The following is a 15421-nucleotide window of genomic DNA, read 5'->3' as shown; positions in this document are numbered from 1 at the left end:
GTAGCAGTTGTCGGATAACATTTACATTTTTAGCTCATTCGTTGTGGCTAAGAATTTAAGATGTCTACCCAAAAATGATCAGCTAAGAACGAAATTTCCTTTTCACCGACCGCTGCTGAGATAACCCTAACAACTTTTAATTTAGAGTTATTTTTCACTATTAACATAATCTTAGCATGCCACAGTTGTAATCATAATTTATCAGCCACTGACCGTTGGTAAACGCTCTTTTACTTTCAAATTATACTTATTTAACATTCTTTATAACATGGTCACTCATAGATTACATAGTTTTCGTTTACCATGTACAAAATTTATTTATATATATATATATATATATATATATATATATATATATTATCTATATATATATATATATATATTATATATATATATGTATATATATATATAATTAAATAAGCGTTTATCTGTTTCGGTGTTCATCCCTTGATAGAGGTGACAGTGGTTCAAATACAGTAATGAGGATAAAACTTGTTTTCCACGTAAATGCTGGAGTAATGGTATAGCTTGGCTGTTCACTCATTAATGTCATAAAAGAATGCTGGCCCCATTTAAGAAAATAGACGAGCAAAATAAATTTCTGATTTATTTTGCTAGATATTTTTGTGATCACATGATATCAATCTCTCTCTCTCTCTCTCTCTCTCGTCTCCTGAAATGGGTTGGGGATTATGTATACGTTTTTAAAGAAACATGTCCATAAAATGTTTATTCAAATGTAATTACTGTATTTGTTTTCGGAGAGGAAATTCAGCAGCAAACTCAAAATGTTTTACAAATGCAGAAAATATCGTCAACGATGCCCTCCGTGTTTTTTTTATTGTTCAACGTTTCTACCATACACAACGAGATTAATTTTTTTTTTCTTACTGATCATGAAGTTATAAATCATTTTGTTCTTTGATAATCTACAGGATAGACCAAAATATAACTTGCTACTATATTTATTTCCATCAACAATGCAGAAACCTAATAGCTAATTAACATTTAAAGTTCATAAAAATCAATATCTTGTCCATCCTTCATCGTTTGCGATCACCTCCTGCAACCTATTTGGCATAGATGCAACGTGGTTGTAAATCATTTGCTGATTTCGTCGGCATAAGAAATCCCACTCTCAATGTGCGCTCCTGTCCTTGCTCCCAACTGCTAAATATATTTCCCCATACATTTAGGCTTCACTCGCACCCTTTGCTAGCACATTCCAGGAGTTAAATATCTGGTTGTTATGAAAACCATTGCCTAACAATGAGGGCATTAAGAATAGAGCAGTTATTCTGCCAAAAAACAAAGTGAAGCAAGTATCCCTAAAAAGATTTTTGTATCATTTGCATCATTACTTCGTATAATTTAATTGAAAATCTTATATTAGATGCCATGAAACTCTTTAAAGTAACTTGCCATTATCTAATTATGATGAGCAAGACAATGAATAGTGCATAAGTTATTCATTCAGGACAGGGAAGGGGTTATGCATGGACAGAAGGCACCATTACTTCTTCTAATATCTCTATATATTTATCATCAGTGAAGCTGCCGCCAACTTCAAGTTCTCCCACACCGTATAAATGCACCCAACCCTATACATAGCATGATAATATATAGTCACTGTGAGCAATTTCATATATGACTTGTTGCTCTTATCTTGTGTTGCTTGGGCGCCAGCAGTGTAGTCGTCCGTGAGTTACCAAAGTGAATGTCTTCACATCACTGAATATTACTCGAGCCCAGTGATCAAGGGTTTTATCAGCATACCGACGTGCAAAAGCCAATCTTGCTCTTTTATGGTGTTTCAAGTTTCCCCTTTTTAAACGGGATCCGATAAAACAGGTTTGCATCATGAAGATGATTCTTCACAGTGATGTGCATAGACCTCTAAATACCGCTCGTCCCTAATGGCTACTGCATTCTTAAAAGGAGACTTGATTGCAGTCAATAATTTGCCTATCATCTTCAGATGTCTTCCTAGGGCCCTAGGCCCACCGCTCTGGTATTTATCTTTGAGGTTTCCCGATTCCTGCCGCCGCCTCCACAAGCGTCTGACTATTGTCTTTGTAATGCCAAGTTCCCTTGTATTAAAACTGCACCGTTTGACAGCCTCTTCCTTTTACGCAACTATTGCCCCTCGTTGGCAAAGCCTTTCCTCTTGCGAGTTCATTCTCAATAAGGTTTTGGTTGATGTTGTTTCTTGAGGTTTACAAAACATTTTAAGGTAACCTTTTCTCTCGGGCAAAAGTTAAGAAAGGCCTTAGTTTCGGGCCCACTTTCATGGATAAATAGCTTGTTGGAAAAGAAACCATCCCCCACCCTTGTTCATAAACCCAGTCTCAGAAACTATTACCTTTCAACATAATTGGAAATGAACATATGCAAATCATAAAACCACTTATAAGTTATACTTAGTGACAGCATATAGTTTACAAACAATCTCTCTCTCGTCTTGAAAAAATGGGTTGTGGACAACGATTGTGATTTTGTAGCAATTGCATTGACATTTACTTTCAGTCAGTGTAGCGACAGTATCTATTTTTGAAATGGAAATACCGCAGTAGGTTCTAAAGATCTTGGAGTTAGAGAAAAAGTGTTAACGAAGCTATGCATGGTTTGATTAGATAGTTCACCATTCCTACCCTCCCTCTGAACAACTTCTACCTCCTTCCATTCTGCCCCCCTCCACCCCCATCACCTTTGTCAGCCTTAGAAGCACGATGATTTTACTACATAATTCCCTCCTGTAAAGAGTTTCATTTAATCCTGAGAAAAAACACTTATTAACGAAATTTTCATGTTCCTGATTGTTCACACTTATATTTTTTTATCAACGTGTTTTAGTTTTTATGAAATACGTAATAAGTACTATGTGATAACTGGTAAGGAGACGTCTGCACCAATGAGGATTGTCTACTTCATAAACAAAAGCGGCGTTGCCATTTACAATGCCTCGTGAACTGCAGGGGTAAAAGGAATCTTTTCCCTGACTGTACCAGTCAAGATATTACGTGATACAGGAGTAACCATAGTGTGGTAGTAGGTGGTGCTCACCCTCAGTTGGAAAAGTCTCACAGGAGATTCAGTTATTTTGAAGGGTATAGGAGGAGAGGAAGTAACTCCTATATGCCACTTACACCTGTCATGTGAATTGGTGACAGGGAATGTTAATTTTGCTGTAAAGGACTCACTGGCTTAGGATGGTGTACATGTTCTGTTGGGGAATGAAGTTGGTGGTGTGCCATTTATTCCTTGTCCTGTAGCGACAGACAAACTGTTGAGGATTAGTCCTACAGTAGAGTTGGAGAAGAATAACCCGCACCTGTTTCCTAGTTATATAACTACCAGAAGTATGAAGAGGACTACGACTGCAAGTGAAGAAATTGAGGATTTACACACCCAAGAAGGATCAAGTAAAGGATCTTTGAGCTTAGAAGAATTGTTCCAGGGAAGTGATGTTTCCCCTAGTGCTGACCAAGAAGAGATTTCCCATGAAGAAGACGATGATGACGAGGAGGAAGAACCTGTTGTTCCTAAAGAGACTCCAAGTAGTCAGTTCCTGAAGACAGTAGTGGAGTTAACAGATATTGAGAATTCAACCCTTGAAGTTGGTCAAGTGACAAGAGAGAAGCTAATGGACTTGCAGAAGAAGGATGCATCGTTAGCTGATTTGTCGATCAAGAAGAGATGCAACAAACTCCTACCTGATATTATCTGAAGGAAGGTTTGCTGATGAGGAAGTATAGACCTACAGATATACCAGGAGATGCTGTATGGGGCGAATATCATCAAGTTTTGATTCCATATCCATTGAGGAAGCAAGTGATAGCAGTAGCTCATGAGTCTGGACATATGAGAATCAGGAAGACTGTGGAGAAGATCATGAAATATTTTTTCTGGCCTGGACTTCACAAAGATGTTAGCAGGTTCTGTCGTGAGTATCATACCTATCAGATAGTTGGAAAACTGAATGAAACCATCAAGAAAGCCCCTCTACAACCTATACAAGTTAGAGGAAAACCCTTTAGCAAAGTGATTATAGACATGGTTGGACCGCTGCCAAAGACAAAGAAGGGAAATGAGTATTTGTTAACATTAATGTATCCTGTGACAAGATATCCAGAGGCAATTCCTGTTAGAAACATATCTGCAAAGATAGTTGCTGAAAAACTTGGAGTTTTTCTCAAAGTTTGGTATACCAGAAATAGTACAAAGTGATAGAGGAAAAAACTTTACTTCAAAGTTATTCCAGGATGTGATGAATTTGTTAGGAGTGAAACAACAGTTATCTACTGCTTATCATCCAGAAACTCAAGGTGCCTTAGAAAGGTTCCACCAAACATTGAAAAGTATGCTGACAAAGTATTGTTCTGAGTCGGGAAGAGAATGGAATGTTGGTTTACCATTAATGTCGTTTAAAGTTAGGAATGCTTATCAAGAAAGTATGGGCTGTTCACCTAATGAGATGATTTTTGGTAGAGAAGTTAGAGGACCATTGAAGGTTCTTGCAGAAAATTGGGAAGAAAATCAAGAGGAAATCCAAGGAAAGTATGTAAAAAACTTAAGGAAAATTTGAAAGTGAGTCAAGAGAAAATGAAAAGGAGATATGATGCTAAGACTAAGCTAAGAAGTTTTAGTGTTGGTCAACCAGTGTTAGTGTTCTTACCTGTCAAGAGATTTCCCCTCACCAATAAATTTCAAGGTCCTTACAAGATACTTCAGAAGTTAAGTGATAGAACTTATGTGATTGAAACACCAGAAAGGCGACGATGACAAAGAAAGATACATGTGAACCTCTTGAAACCTTATTTCTAAAAAAATAAAACTGAAACATGTGTGTTAGTGAAGAACCAGATGGTTCATTTAGGATGTGTACTGATTATAGGAAACTGAATTCCATCAGTGTGACTGACAATTATCCGTTGCCTCGTATAGGTCAGTTACTTGATAATATAGAACAAGCCAAGTTTGTTTCCAAGATAAACTTGTTGAAAGGATAATATCAAATTCCCTTAGATGAGAATGCAAAGTTGCTGTCAGCTTTTATTACTCCTTTAGGACTGTATCAGTATACTGTTCTGCCATTTGGTCTGACGATTGCACCTGCAACATTCCAATGGGTGATGGATCAACTACTAGGATTGATAGGAGTAGGTGTATACCTGGATGCCATAGTGATTTACTCTACAGCATGGGAAGAACATCTGAAGATTCTGAGGAAAGTTTTCAAGAAACTACAAGAAGCAGGACTAACAAGTCAACAGCCAACCTAGAGAAGAGTGAGTTTGGAAAGGCAACTGTTCAGTATCTTGGGTTTGAAGTTGGTAAAGGCCTTCTTGCTCCAGGAAATGCTTATGTAAAAGGTATCCATAAGGCTACTCCACCTTCTATCAGGAAACAGATACAGACATTTTTAGGCATATCTGGATTTTATCGTTGTTTCTGCCCAAATTTCTAAGCCATAGTAGCTCCCTTGACAGACTTAACTAATCCCAAAGCCAAGTTTGTTTGGATTCCAGTGTCAAGAATCCTTTGAGAAGGTAAACACCATTTTAACTTCAAGACCAGTACTTCAAGCTCCAGACTTCCACAAGAAATTTGTGATACAAGTTGATGCTTCTGACTGTGGCATTGGAGCTGTTCTGCTTCAAGAAGATGAAAATGATATCCACCATCCTGTGGGCATCATTTCTTCAAAACTGAAAAAACATCAGAAAGTATACTCGACAATCGAGAAGGAAACTTTAGCTTTAAACACAGCATTGAAAAAGTTTGAAGTGTATGTGAACAGACCTAGGAATGAAGAAATTTTAGTGTTATCTGATCACAATCCACTATATTTTATCCAGCAAATGAAAAATTATAATCGAAGACTGACCAGGTGGTCTTTGTGCTTGCAACAGTATAATTTAAGAGTGCAGCACAGTGGCAAAAACAAGGTAGGTGATTATTTATCCCGTTGCGAGTCGTTTGATTCAACACCGTGATAACCAATCTTCTTGTGGGAGGTATATTATATGCTGCTCCTTTCTTAATGCATACTTCCTCTCTTCACTGTATGAAATGTTATATAAGAGTTTTGCAACATTTTCAGATTCCTTATTTAGCTTAGAGTTATAGGATGTCTATAAATGTATGTTCAGCTTTCGCATAACATAATTTAAAAGTTAAGATACCGTAGAATGTAAAAAGAGATTAACATTGTCCGTTCCAAGCTGGAAATTGTTTCCACAATATGTCAACACCTTAGGTAAAGAGGAACTCAAAAGTCTCCGTTTTGTTTTCATAACATGTCAATTTTACTCGCTAGAGTGCGTTTTGGACGAGTAAGTCTTTGAGCATATTACGTACAGGACTGGTTTCAAATGTGTATGTCTTTGCCGAGTAATCACATGGAAGCATTGCATCATCTTTTCATAAGATCGTTCTAGAACCTTCTGTTTAAGCATATGTCATCTTTGGGGAATGATGTCTTTTATTGTTGCTTTCTTACTAAATCATAATTCCTTCTATATTATAATACTTTTATCATAAATCAGAGGTCTTTTCCTCTCTCCCTATCACGCCATACTTTATATTAAATTAATGTAAAGTAAAGATTTAATACTTACTGAATGGTCACTCATAAATTTTAGATTTTGGATTTCTTAGTGTTATTAAGTGTAAAGGAAACCGGTGGTTCCGAAGTGTGTAGTGGCTTTTCTGGTATAACCACCTATTACCATCACTTTCAGCACAGATGAGTATAACCATTAAAAGGCATAAATAAAAAAGTAGAATTAAATAACAATATAATTACAAAATAAACCACGATTCTGATTTACTGTAGCAGTATACTTAATTTGTATGCATTTCTCGGGCATAGTTGGTATCACAGAAGTCTTCCGGATAACTGACGTGGATACATAGTTGGGCTCCTGCTGTAAACTGGCGTATGTTTGTGGCGACGAGATAGTTTCAGTGTTACACTAGGGACGGTCATCAGCTGCTGTAAACATTCACGCGGTGATTCGAAGCAGCTGTCTTGAATGTCATCCAAGAGTCCAACTTACAACAAATGGGATGCAGGCTTGCATCAAGACACCAACGTCGGTATGGGGAATGGGGCACTACCTCTGTGTGACTAAAGAAACACATGATTTAGCATTTTAAAAATGAGATGCACTTAAAATGAAATCACTTAATCCAAAACAATTATCAAGTACTATTTCACAGGTGTAACTGGTAATGTCCCGGGAGCTCACTGTTGCTTAATGAAACAGAATCAGAAGAAACTAATAGTCTAAATAAAACGTCATCAAGAGGCGGCGAAGAAAGCTTCACGAGTCGGCAAGGAGGGTAAAGTAGCGAGGGTAAAGTGGCGACGGCTAGGAGAATAGAGTAGTAGGAACAAGGAAAATAGAATATTAGTAAATGCGTCGTATTCGAAATTATACATATGAGATAAAAGGGATAATTATTCAAAACAACAGTTTACAAAATAATAAATATAAGAAAGGTAATAAATAAAAATAGTTAAGATTTACGTATCTGGTTTCAGTCGCAACCAGAAGCGTTCAAGGGGCGCCTAACTACGCACCAATTTCCCAAGTGTTTGGGAAGAATTCCCTTACATTTAGTATTATTTTTCTTTTTTTGAAATATTATGAATTGTGTGGTGAAATTGTGAAACTAGCTGCAACAGAAACAATTGGTACCAAGGTAATATTATGCAAGGTTTGTTAGTTGCAACTAATAGTTACAGTTATTTGGTGAAACATTTACATATTTTACACTTTGCAAATTTTTATGTTTTGTGTTTGTTTCATTTGAAGTGATTTTTTTGTGCATTTATCCATTTTTCTTATTGAAGTGATTTTTTGTGCATTTATCCATTTTCTTATTGAAGGGTGTTTTTTTTATATATTCTATGTGATTGGTGCTTTTTACAATTTTGGTATTTTCCATATTTTTCTGTGATGTGTTTTCATTTGCATTCACAATTTAATTAACTTAATTATTTTCAATAATTAATCATTGCACATTTAATTGAATGTAACATTTGTGATTTAATTTGCATTTACTTAGAATTCTTTTCAAGTTTTATTGTTGTTTAGCACTTGTGAATTAATTTCCAAATTTTAGTTATTACCTCACACTTTTGAATTTCGATTGATTAATAAATTTTCTTGAATTTTGTGATAAATTAAATTTGATTTAATTTTACTTAATTGATTCAAGAATTAATTAAAGTTTGCTTTGTTTTCAAGTAACAGTAAATTTCCCTGATATTGTGAATTTCACTTATAAATTTTGAGTTTGATAATAAATTTTTGTATTTAAAATTTTTATAAGTGTTTTCTTTTTTACCAGTATATGGCTATATGATTTGTTTAGGTAACTGAGCTATTTTCCTTCAATTTAGTTGAAGTAAGTTAGAACCAGGGAAGTACTTAGACTTTTGAAATCAGGGAAATACTTAGACTTTTAAAGTTGTTGATGGAGTGATGCCCTTTAATTAATTTAATTACATATAAGACTACCTCACACCTGTTTTAATGAACTTAGTCTGATTTTCTGCAATAATGGTAAGTTGTTTAAGGGATCACTGTTATCTTTAGAGTATTCAGTCGTATTTTACCTGTGATGAAGGTTCAGGTGTCTGGCTGTTGTGAGGTAACAATTAATGATTGGTAAGTGTAGTAACCAGATACTTGGCACTTCATCACATTGTAAAAAAACGAAATAGTGATTAGAGGATTCTTTGGTATCAGGTTTACATTCAAAGTAGGAAATTTGTCAGAATGAGAGAAATGCATTTTTTAAAAACTGATTATCATGTAAGGAAGGAAAACTCACAAAAACTCCATTTATGTGCAGTCAGCACAGGTAAGGGAACTCTTAATATACAAGTCTCAAAGCTATTTGTTAAAATGAAGAATAATTGCCCATATCCTAAAGCTTATAGGTCACACCGTCATGGCAGAACAAAACTGATTTTTTTTAAAACCTTGACATGTCTTTTATGCAAATCTGAGTGGTAAGAGTGTATAAACTGGGATGCAATGTGTCATTTTTACATATTTTCATAGGTACCCTCATCCGCGACAGCTTTTCTGAAGTGATACATAAAACAATATGTCATCATATCTCTAGGTCTAATTATCATAGAATCATAATCTTAGTATCTAAATATATGTTTTTCAGGTGAAAGGAATCCATTGGTGAACTTTTTAGTCACCCATCACTGACCATTTTTAAGAAATTTGAGGTTTCAGTTGCAAAAACACATGTTTTATGACTTGGATATGTAATATTTCTATATTTACTTTTTCACCTTCGGTCTAAGGCAGGATATGTGTACCCCAGGTGGTATGCCAAGAGCCTGTCAGGGGGTACACTCTGCCCACAGGTTGTTAGGGTTAGGGGTCTAGCTGCCCACTTGCTGACAGGCCGGATCCCTCTACAGTAGTTCAGATGGTAAGCTTGTAATAATGGATTGTCTTTCCTTGAAATAGACAGATACTTTCCTGATGTGTCTGAAGGAAACTTAAAGCTAATTAGAGACCCTTTCCATACAGATGTTGCTTTTATTATTGATGCTAGTAAGGAAGAGTTTATTGAAGCTGTGAATGGCTCCAGTGCTTGCGATCTATTTGAGAAAAAGACTTTAGTCAGGATCTGATGTAAAATATCCAGATCATATCCAAATGTCACAGAGGAGCCTCTCCGTTCTCAGTTGCTGTTCCCATCAACGTAGTATCTGTGTGGAACTGGGTTTTCCAGCTTACTTGTCATAAAATCAAAACTAAGGTCTCGAATGAATGTGGAAGCTGCCCTTCGATGTGATTTAGCAAAAACTGCTCCCTGGCTGACTAGGGTAGTTGATGAAAAACAGTTTCAGCAATCTCATTACCTCCCTTTGCTACTGATGTAATAATAATGTATTTTGTTTTTGCAGCTCAGTACCATAACCTTGGAAATTTGCTGCATAGAAACAGGTAAATAATTTTAAAAATATATATTTCTTTATTTTGGAATTCTTTGTGTTTAGAATAATACTGGTTATGTCAGGAGAATTATGTACTTACTTCCCTTCAGCACAGTACTTGCAAATATACACAATGGAATTTTGTTTTGCATTGTTTTGCTTTCTTTATACAAAGTGGAGGGGGATCATTACTGACAATAAAAATACCCAAAAGGGTAAGTGGTGAAAGAAAGGTTGAAAACCCCTGGTCTACGGGACAGAAAATTTATGCCTAATATTAAATCATGTAATTCAAAATTGTCCGATTTCATTTAAATTTCTTTCCAAGTGCTAGAAGAGGATTGAGAGTGTGAAGTATGTCAGATAGTGACAGGACTGATTATATGTCTGGCGGAACCTCCAAGAAACGCAGCGGGACTAGTGGTATTACATCAAAATGCCTGAGTCCAGTGTGTTTCATTTATATGCTGGGATTGAAAACAGACAAGTATGGTGAAATTAAACTACTCTCTTCCAAAGAAGATGCAGAGGAAACATATGCAAAACTACAGGAAATAGAGAGTAGGAGACTTGTTGAGCCATTAACTTCAACATACAGAATGACAGATATCTGTAATCAAATCCTTGACAAGTTATCGTCTCATCATGATTAACACAGAGTATGCTATAAGACGCTTGCAATGAATTTGAATCGCCTTGCTCAGAAAACAGATGGAGAGCGTGTCCCATCTAGTGCCAAGAGAACATCTGGAGTCTGTTTAATCTTCACACCTGATTGTATATTCTGTAACTCTGATAAACGCAAGAAGATAAAAGTAAAAGGATGTTGGACTACTGAAGGTCTTTGTCAATTTGAATTTGGAGGATGGCATATCTAGAACAACAAGCTGAGTTGAGGAATGATGACCATCTACTCACCAGGATTGGAGGCAAAGATCTGTTTGCATGTGAAGCAAAGTATCATCGATCTTGTAGAAAATTGTACCATGTTCAATATCCAAAAAATTGGCGAAGTGACAATGAAGAACAGAGAAACAGATAGCTGGCATGGGAAGAGGCTCACAGATTTGCTTTCAACAAAGTCTGTGAGGTCATAGAACAAGAGTGTTGAAACTTTGTGACCTAAAGGAACTGTACTTATCACACTTGGAAGAAACAGAGTTTCCCAATCCAGAATACAGAGCCACAAAGCTTAAAGAGAAACTCCAGAATCATCGAATTAGACGAGGCTGTGGTGAAGAGTTTGTCATACAAGGTGACAAGACTAAACGACCTGTAGATTGGTAGGCCTTCCTGAGCATTGATTCTATCCAACAGCAGTTCATTCAGGTAATACTTTTTATGAAGCAGCTATTACATCACTATGATTACGATAGTAATATTTGAATTTGACATGACAATTAACATGAACAATTGCATGTAATAAAACATCATCTTTCTGTTACTCAACAAGCTCTGGAGCCAGGATGCGTACGCTCATAGACTATGCGGCAGAGAAGTTACTGTAGTGTGTGATGGACATGCCTACCTGCTGAAGACGGAGGATGGCTACACGATCATCAAAACAGAGTTGCCTTTACTGCAGTCGTCCATAGAGGAAACAGATTCTAGGTATTGAGTATTGATCTTTGGCACTTATAGATACTTGCATTTATGTTACCTATAGATACATTAATAACTACACACACAGCATATTCAAAGTATCTCTTTAACTTTTCAGGATCATCTTATACTGCATGCATGGCAAGAGGGGTGGTTATCACACAGTTAGAGTCAAGAGCCTGGACAGTGATGTCTTCTTCCTGCTGTTGTACTAAGCATCGAAGATGGAAGATATCAGTATTTTGTTTGACACTAGCATGGGAAACAAGAGAAGGCTGATGTTTGTATCTGAACTGTCTAGGGACATTTCTGACTTACATAAAGAAGCATTGTTGTCACTACATGCATTAACAGGGTGTGATTCAACTAGCTGCTTTAAAGGGATCAGAAAGCTGAACCCACTGAAAGTCCTTCAAAAGATGGTCCACTTTGAAGAGTCCCTTTCCAGATTAGGTGACTCCTGGAATGTGCCATCATATTTGGTTGATGAGCTAGGTGCTTTCACCCGTGCTCTCTGTGGTAGACCAGGCATCAAACATGTTGATGAACTTCGCTACCTGCAACTGAACGATTATGGCTGCAAAGAACTTGACAAACCTCAGAACATGGACATGAGCAAGGTACTGCCATGTCACAAAAACCTGAAGCAACATATAAGGCATGTTAATTACCAGGTGGTTGGTTATATGGAAGCGATCTCATGTTCCCAAACCTGATGTTCTGTTGCCAATGAGAGTCATGGTTGGGCTCTTGTTGATGGGAAGCTTGTTGATGGGATGGGAAGCCATTGTGGTTTGATGGTAGTGCTATACCTAAAGAATTGATCAACATCCAGGGCCAGCCACGTGACAACAATGATGATGACGATGATGAGGAGGACAACGATGATGATGATGAGGAGGACAACGATGATGATGATGATGAGGGTTAGGAAGATGATGTTTTCTCACAATACATATTATGTGATGAATGATGGGTGTTAAATTGGTGCATGAGTTTTTGCAACTGAAACCTCAAATTTATTAAAAATGGTCAGTGATGGGTGACTAATAAGTTCACCAATGGATTCCATGACCTGAAAAACATACATTTAGATACTAAGATTATGATTCTATGATAATTAGAACCAGAGATATGATGACATTCATCATTTTATGTATCACTTCAGAACAGCTGTCACAGATGTGGGTACCTATGAAAATACGTAAAAATGACACGTTGCATCCCAGTTAATACACTGTTACCACTCAGATTTCCATAATAGAACATGTCAAGGATTTTAAAAAGTATGTTTTGTTTTGCCATGGGGTGGGTGCATGGTGACCCCTCTTGGCTGGTGGCCTATGATTTTGAGCAGTAACGGAAATAAAACAGAAACCTGATATCATCGTCGGACGTTTTAGTTTTGCGGGCATGAGGCTCCAGGGGCCAGGGAGGCTCTAAACAAATTCCTGCATTTTCTCTTGATAGTTCGAAGGCCACTTTTATTTCTTTTTAATAATAATATTTATTAGTACACAAGCACACAGTTTCGGGTGGATCCAGTTGAATTCCTTCTTTCCATAAGCTCATGTCAGTTAGTGGAAGTTTCTTCAATGGTGGTGACCTTCTCTAGGTTTGGAGAAAATGGGTACAAGCATCATTCATTGTTGAACAATTTTCTTGCTCATAGAGGGAGAGGACAAAGCGGTCTGCAGTGTTTTTTTAGCAGAACGTGGGTAACACCAGTCTGTTCAAGCACCTCACCAAGGCTTGGCATGTCTATTTCCTGGAACCTGAGCGCAGAAATCGTTCCTTTTCCAAAGGGCTATGGCACTGTATTGCAGCCTAATAAAGCATGAACAACCAAAAACTGACTGCATTTTCTTGATGTCCAATACAAATCGATAATGTCTGCTTCAGCATGGGTGACCATGCTTGTTGACAAGGTTGATACTACATAGAAGTTTGTAGCCACACAGGATGTTATTCAGCAAAGCCTTGTTTGTGGCACAGCATGGAAGGGGGTGTTTCTGCTATGTCAAACTTCTTTATTCTTCCTCTTCTTGTCTCTTCGAGGTCCTTCGGACTACAGGCTTCATTGCCATGCTTATCAAACAGAACAAATTTTTGGAACAAAGGGGATACTAGGCAAGTTGAGTGCCAAAGCTTTCAGCATAGTCCTTTGCAGTCACAGCCTCTGACTATACAATGAAGAACAGCAGCTGTCTAACGCCAACAAAGATAATGGCTGTAAGTGGTGGAGTTGACAAGCATAAACTTTGCATCCTTTCACGAGCAGCATACTCACTATTAAGGGCTGGTGGGACTAGACTAAGTTCAAACTGTAAGATGTCAGGCACTTCCATGCTGCGTTGCTGGTCCACATCAAACAGCTGAATGAATAGTTTCAACATCATAGGGTGCTTTTCTTTCACACTTACGGCCTTTTTCTGTACCTTCATCGACTGGATCAGCATGAGAAAATTCCTTGCTCTGCTTACTCCCAGTACCCAAGGATTCATGTATGTTAATTGTGCTCAGTGCTACTTGACATTTCTTGACACTACACTGACTTTGATGCTGCTCATTGAAGGGGTGTATTCTCATCTAATTCTCTCTTTCCTTCTCCTTCCTTCTTGTGCTCATCCTTGTCATGTTCTTCACCATGATGCCTCTCTTCGTCATCTTCATGGTAAATATCCTCTATGACAATGCTAAGGTTGGTGTATACACTGAAACTACTGACCCGTACAGCCACCTGCTAAGGGTGTGTTGTAATTCCCTTTGCTTTCAGCAATGATCTGTACTGCCACTGTCTTGACTCTTTGTAATTCACCCTTGACATTACATGGATTGAACTAGCATTTTCTGTCTTCAGCAGACATATGTACTTTTAGTAAAACTACAATACCTATATTCTGATAGGCTTCCTCCTCATCATCTAAAGACAGAAAGACAGTGTTAATAAAAACAAAAGAATGACAGTAAGAAGCAACGGGTTTCCTGTCCATAGTCATAATTTGAAACATCTAGTCAATCAATTTAACAATATTAATTCGCCTTCACCATGTAGTGAAATCTGCTATAAGGAAAAAATTAAATCTCAGTTTATTTTTATTCTTTTTTTTTTTTTTAGCTCTTGATATGGTTGTATAAACTTTTTCATTGCAATTAAAACTTCAATGGAATAATTTATTTGAAAGTATTAAGTATCTTATTTATTTGAGAGTATTAAGTATCAGTTTATTAGTTTTAGTAATATGTCTTCGTGGAAGGATTTGACCGAGGAAATCAATAAACCAATGAACGATCAGAAGCAATCAAGTAAAGAAGTATAAGACAAAGGGAAGAATATCAAGGTTTTTTATGTTTTAAATGTTAAATAACCCATCTTACTACTTGTAAACTGAAAGCTGGAAACCATGATCAGATCAGACATCAGAGCCCTAGTTCCTGGAAGCACGTGCTGTTGTACGAGCACTATTTCATCTCCACTTCATGGGAAGGACATCCGTGTTGCCCGGGTTGCAGATTTTTAACTGTGTGATTGATGCAACCTGTTCACTTAATGAACTCTAGTCCTGGTGTCAAGTATCTACTACTAGCAAGCAGATTTTCCAGTTATGTACTGATCGAGCTTGTTTCTTGCGTGTGAAACATTCCAAAGTCCCACACCCAAGCTCACAGCGTAGACCCAGGACTATTGGTCCGGGTCTCCAGTTAATTTCGACTTGTCATGAGTGAGAAATTAAGGCGATTTATAGAAAAGAACACCAATAACGTAAAGGCTATGAAAATACTTGCTACTACATTAAATAATTCAGTACCCATGGATTGATTTGATTTACTCTTGACATT

At 37.0% G+C, this 15421-nt stretch overlaps 1 protein-coding gene across 1 annotated transcript; it reads left to right on the top strand.

Annotated features, from left to right (window-relative positions):
- The first annotated feature begins 3361 nt into the window (after positions 1–3361).
- Positions 3362–12512, top strand: LOC135224792 (uncharacterized). The gene is made up of 4 exons (XM_064264117.1): positions 3362–3577; positions 11433–11590; positions 12030–12201; positions 12417–12512. The coding sequence occupies exons 1-4, from the start codon at positions 3362–3364 to the stop codon at positions 12510–12512; spliced, it is 642 nt and encodes a 213-aa protein (XP_064120187.1).
- The last annotated feature ends 2909 nt before the right edge of the window (positions 12513–15421 follow it).

Source organism: Macrobrachium nipponense, chromosome 12 (genome assembly GCF_015104395.2).
Source record: "Macrobrachium nipponense isolate FS-2020 chromosome 12, ASM1510439v2, whole genome shotgun sequence".
Classification (NCBI taxonomy): domain Eukaryota; kingdom Metazoa; phylum Arthropoda; class Malacostraca; order Decapoda; family Palaemonidae; genus Macrobrachium; species Macrobrachium nipponense.
Note: the sequence above shows the minus strand (reverse complement) of the source record. Positions and strands in the feature narration are given on the sequence as shown.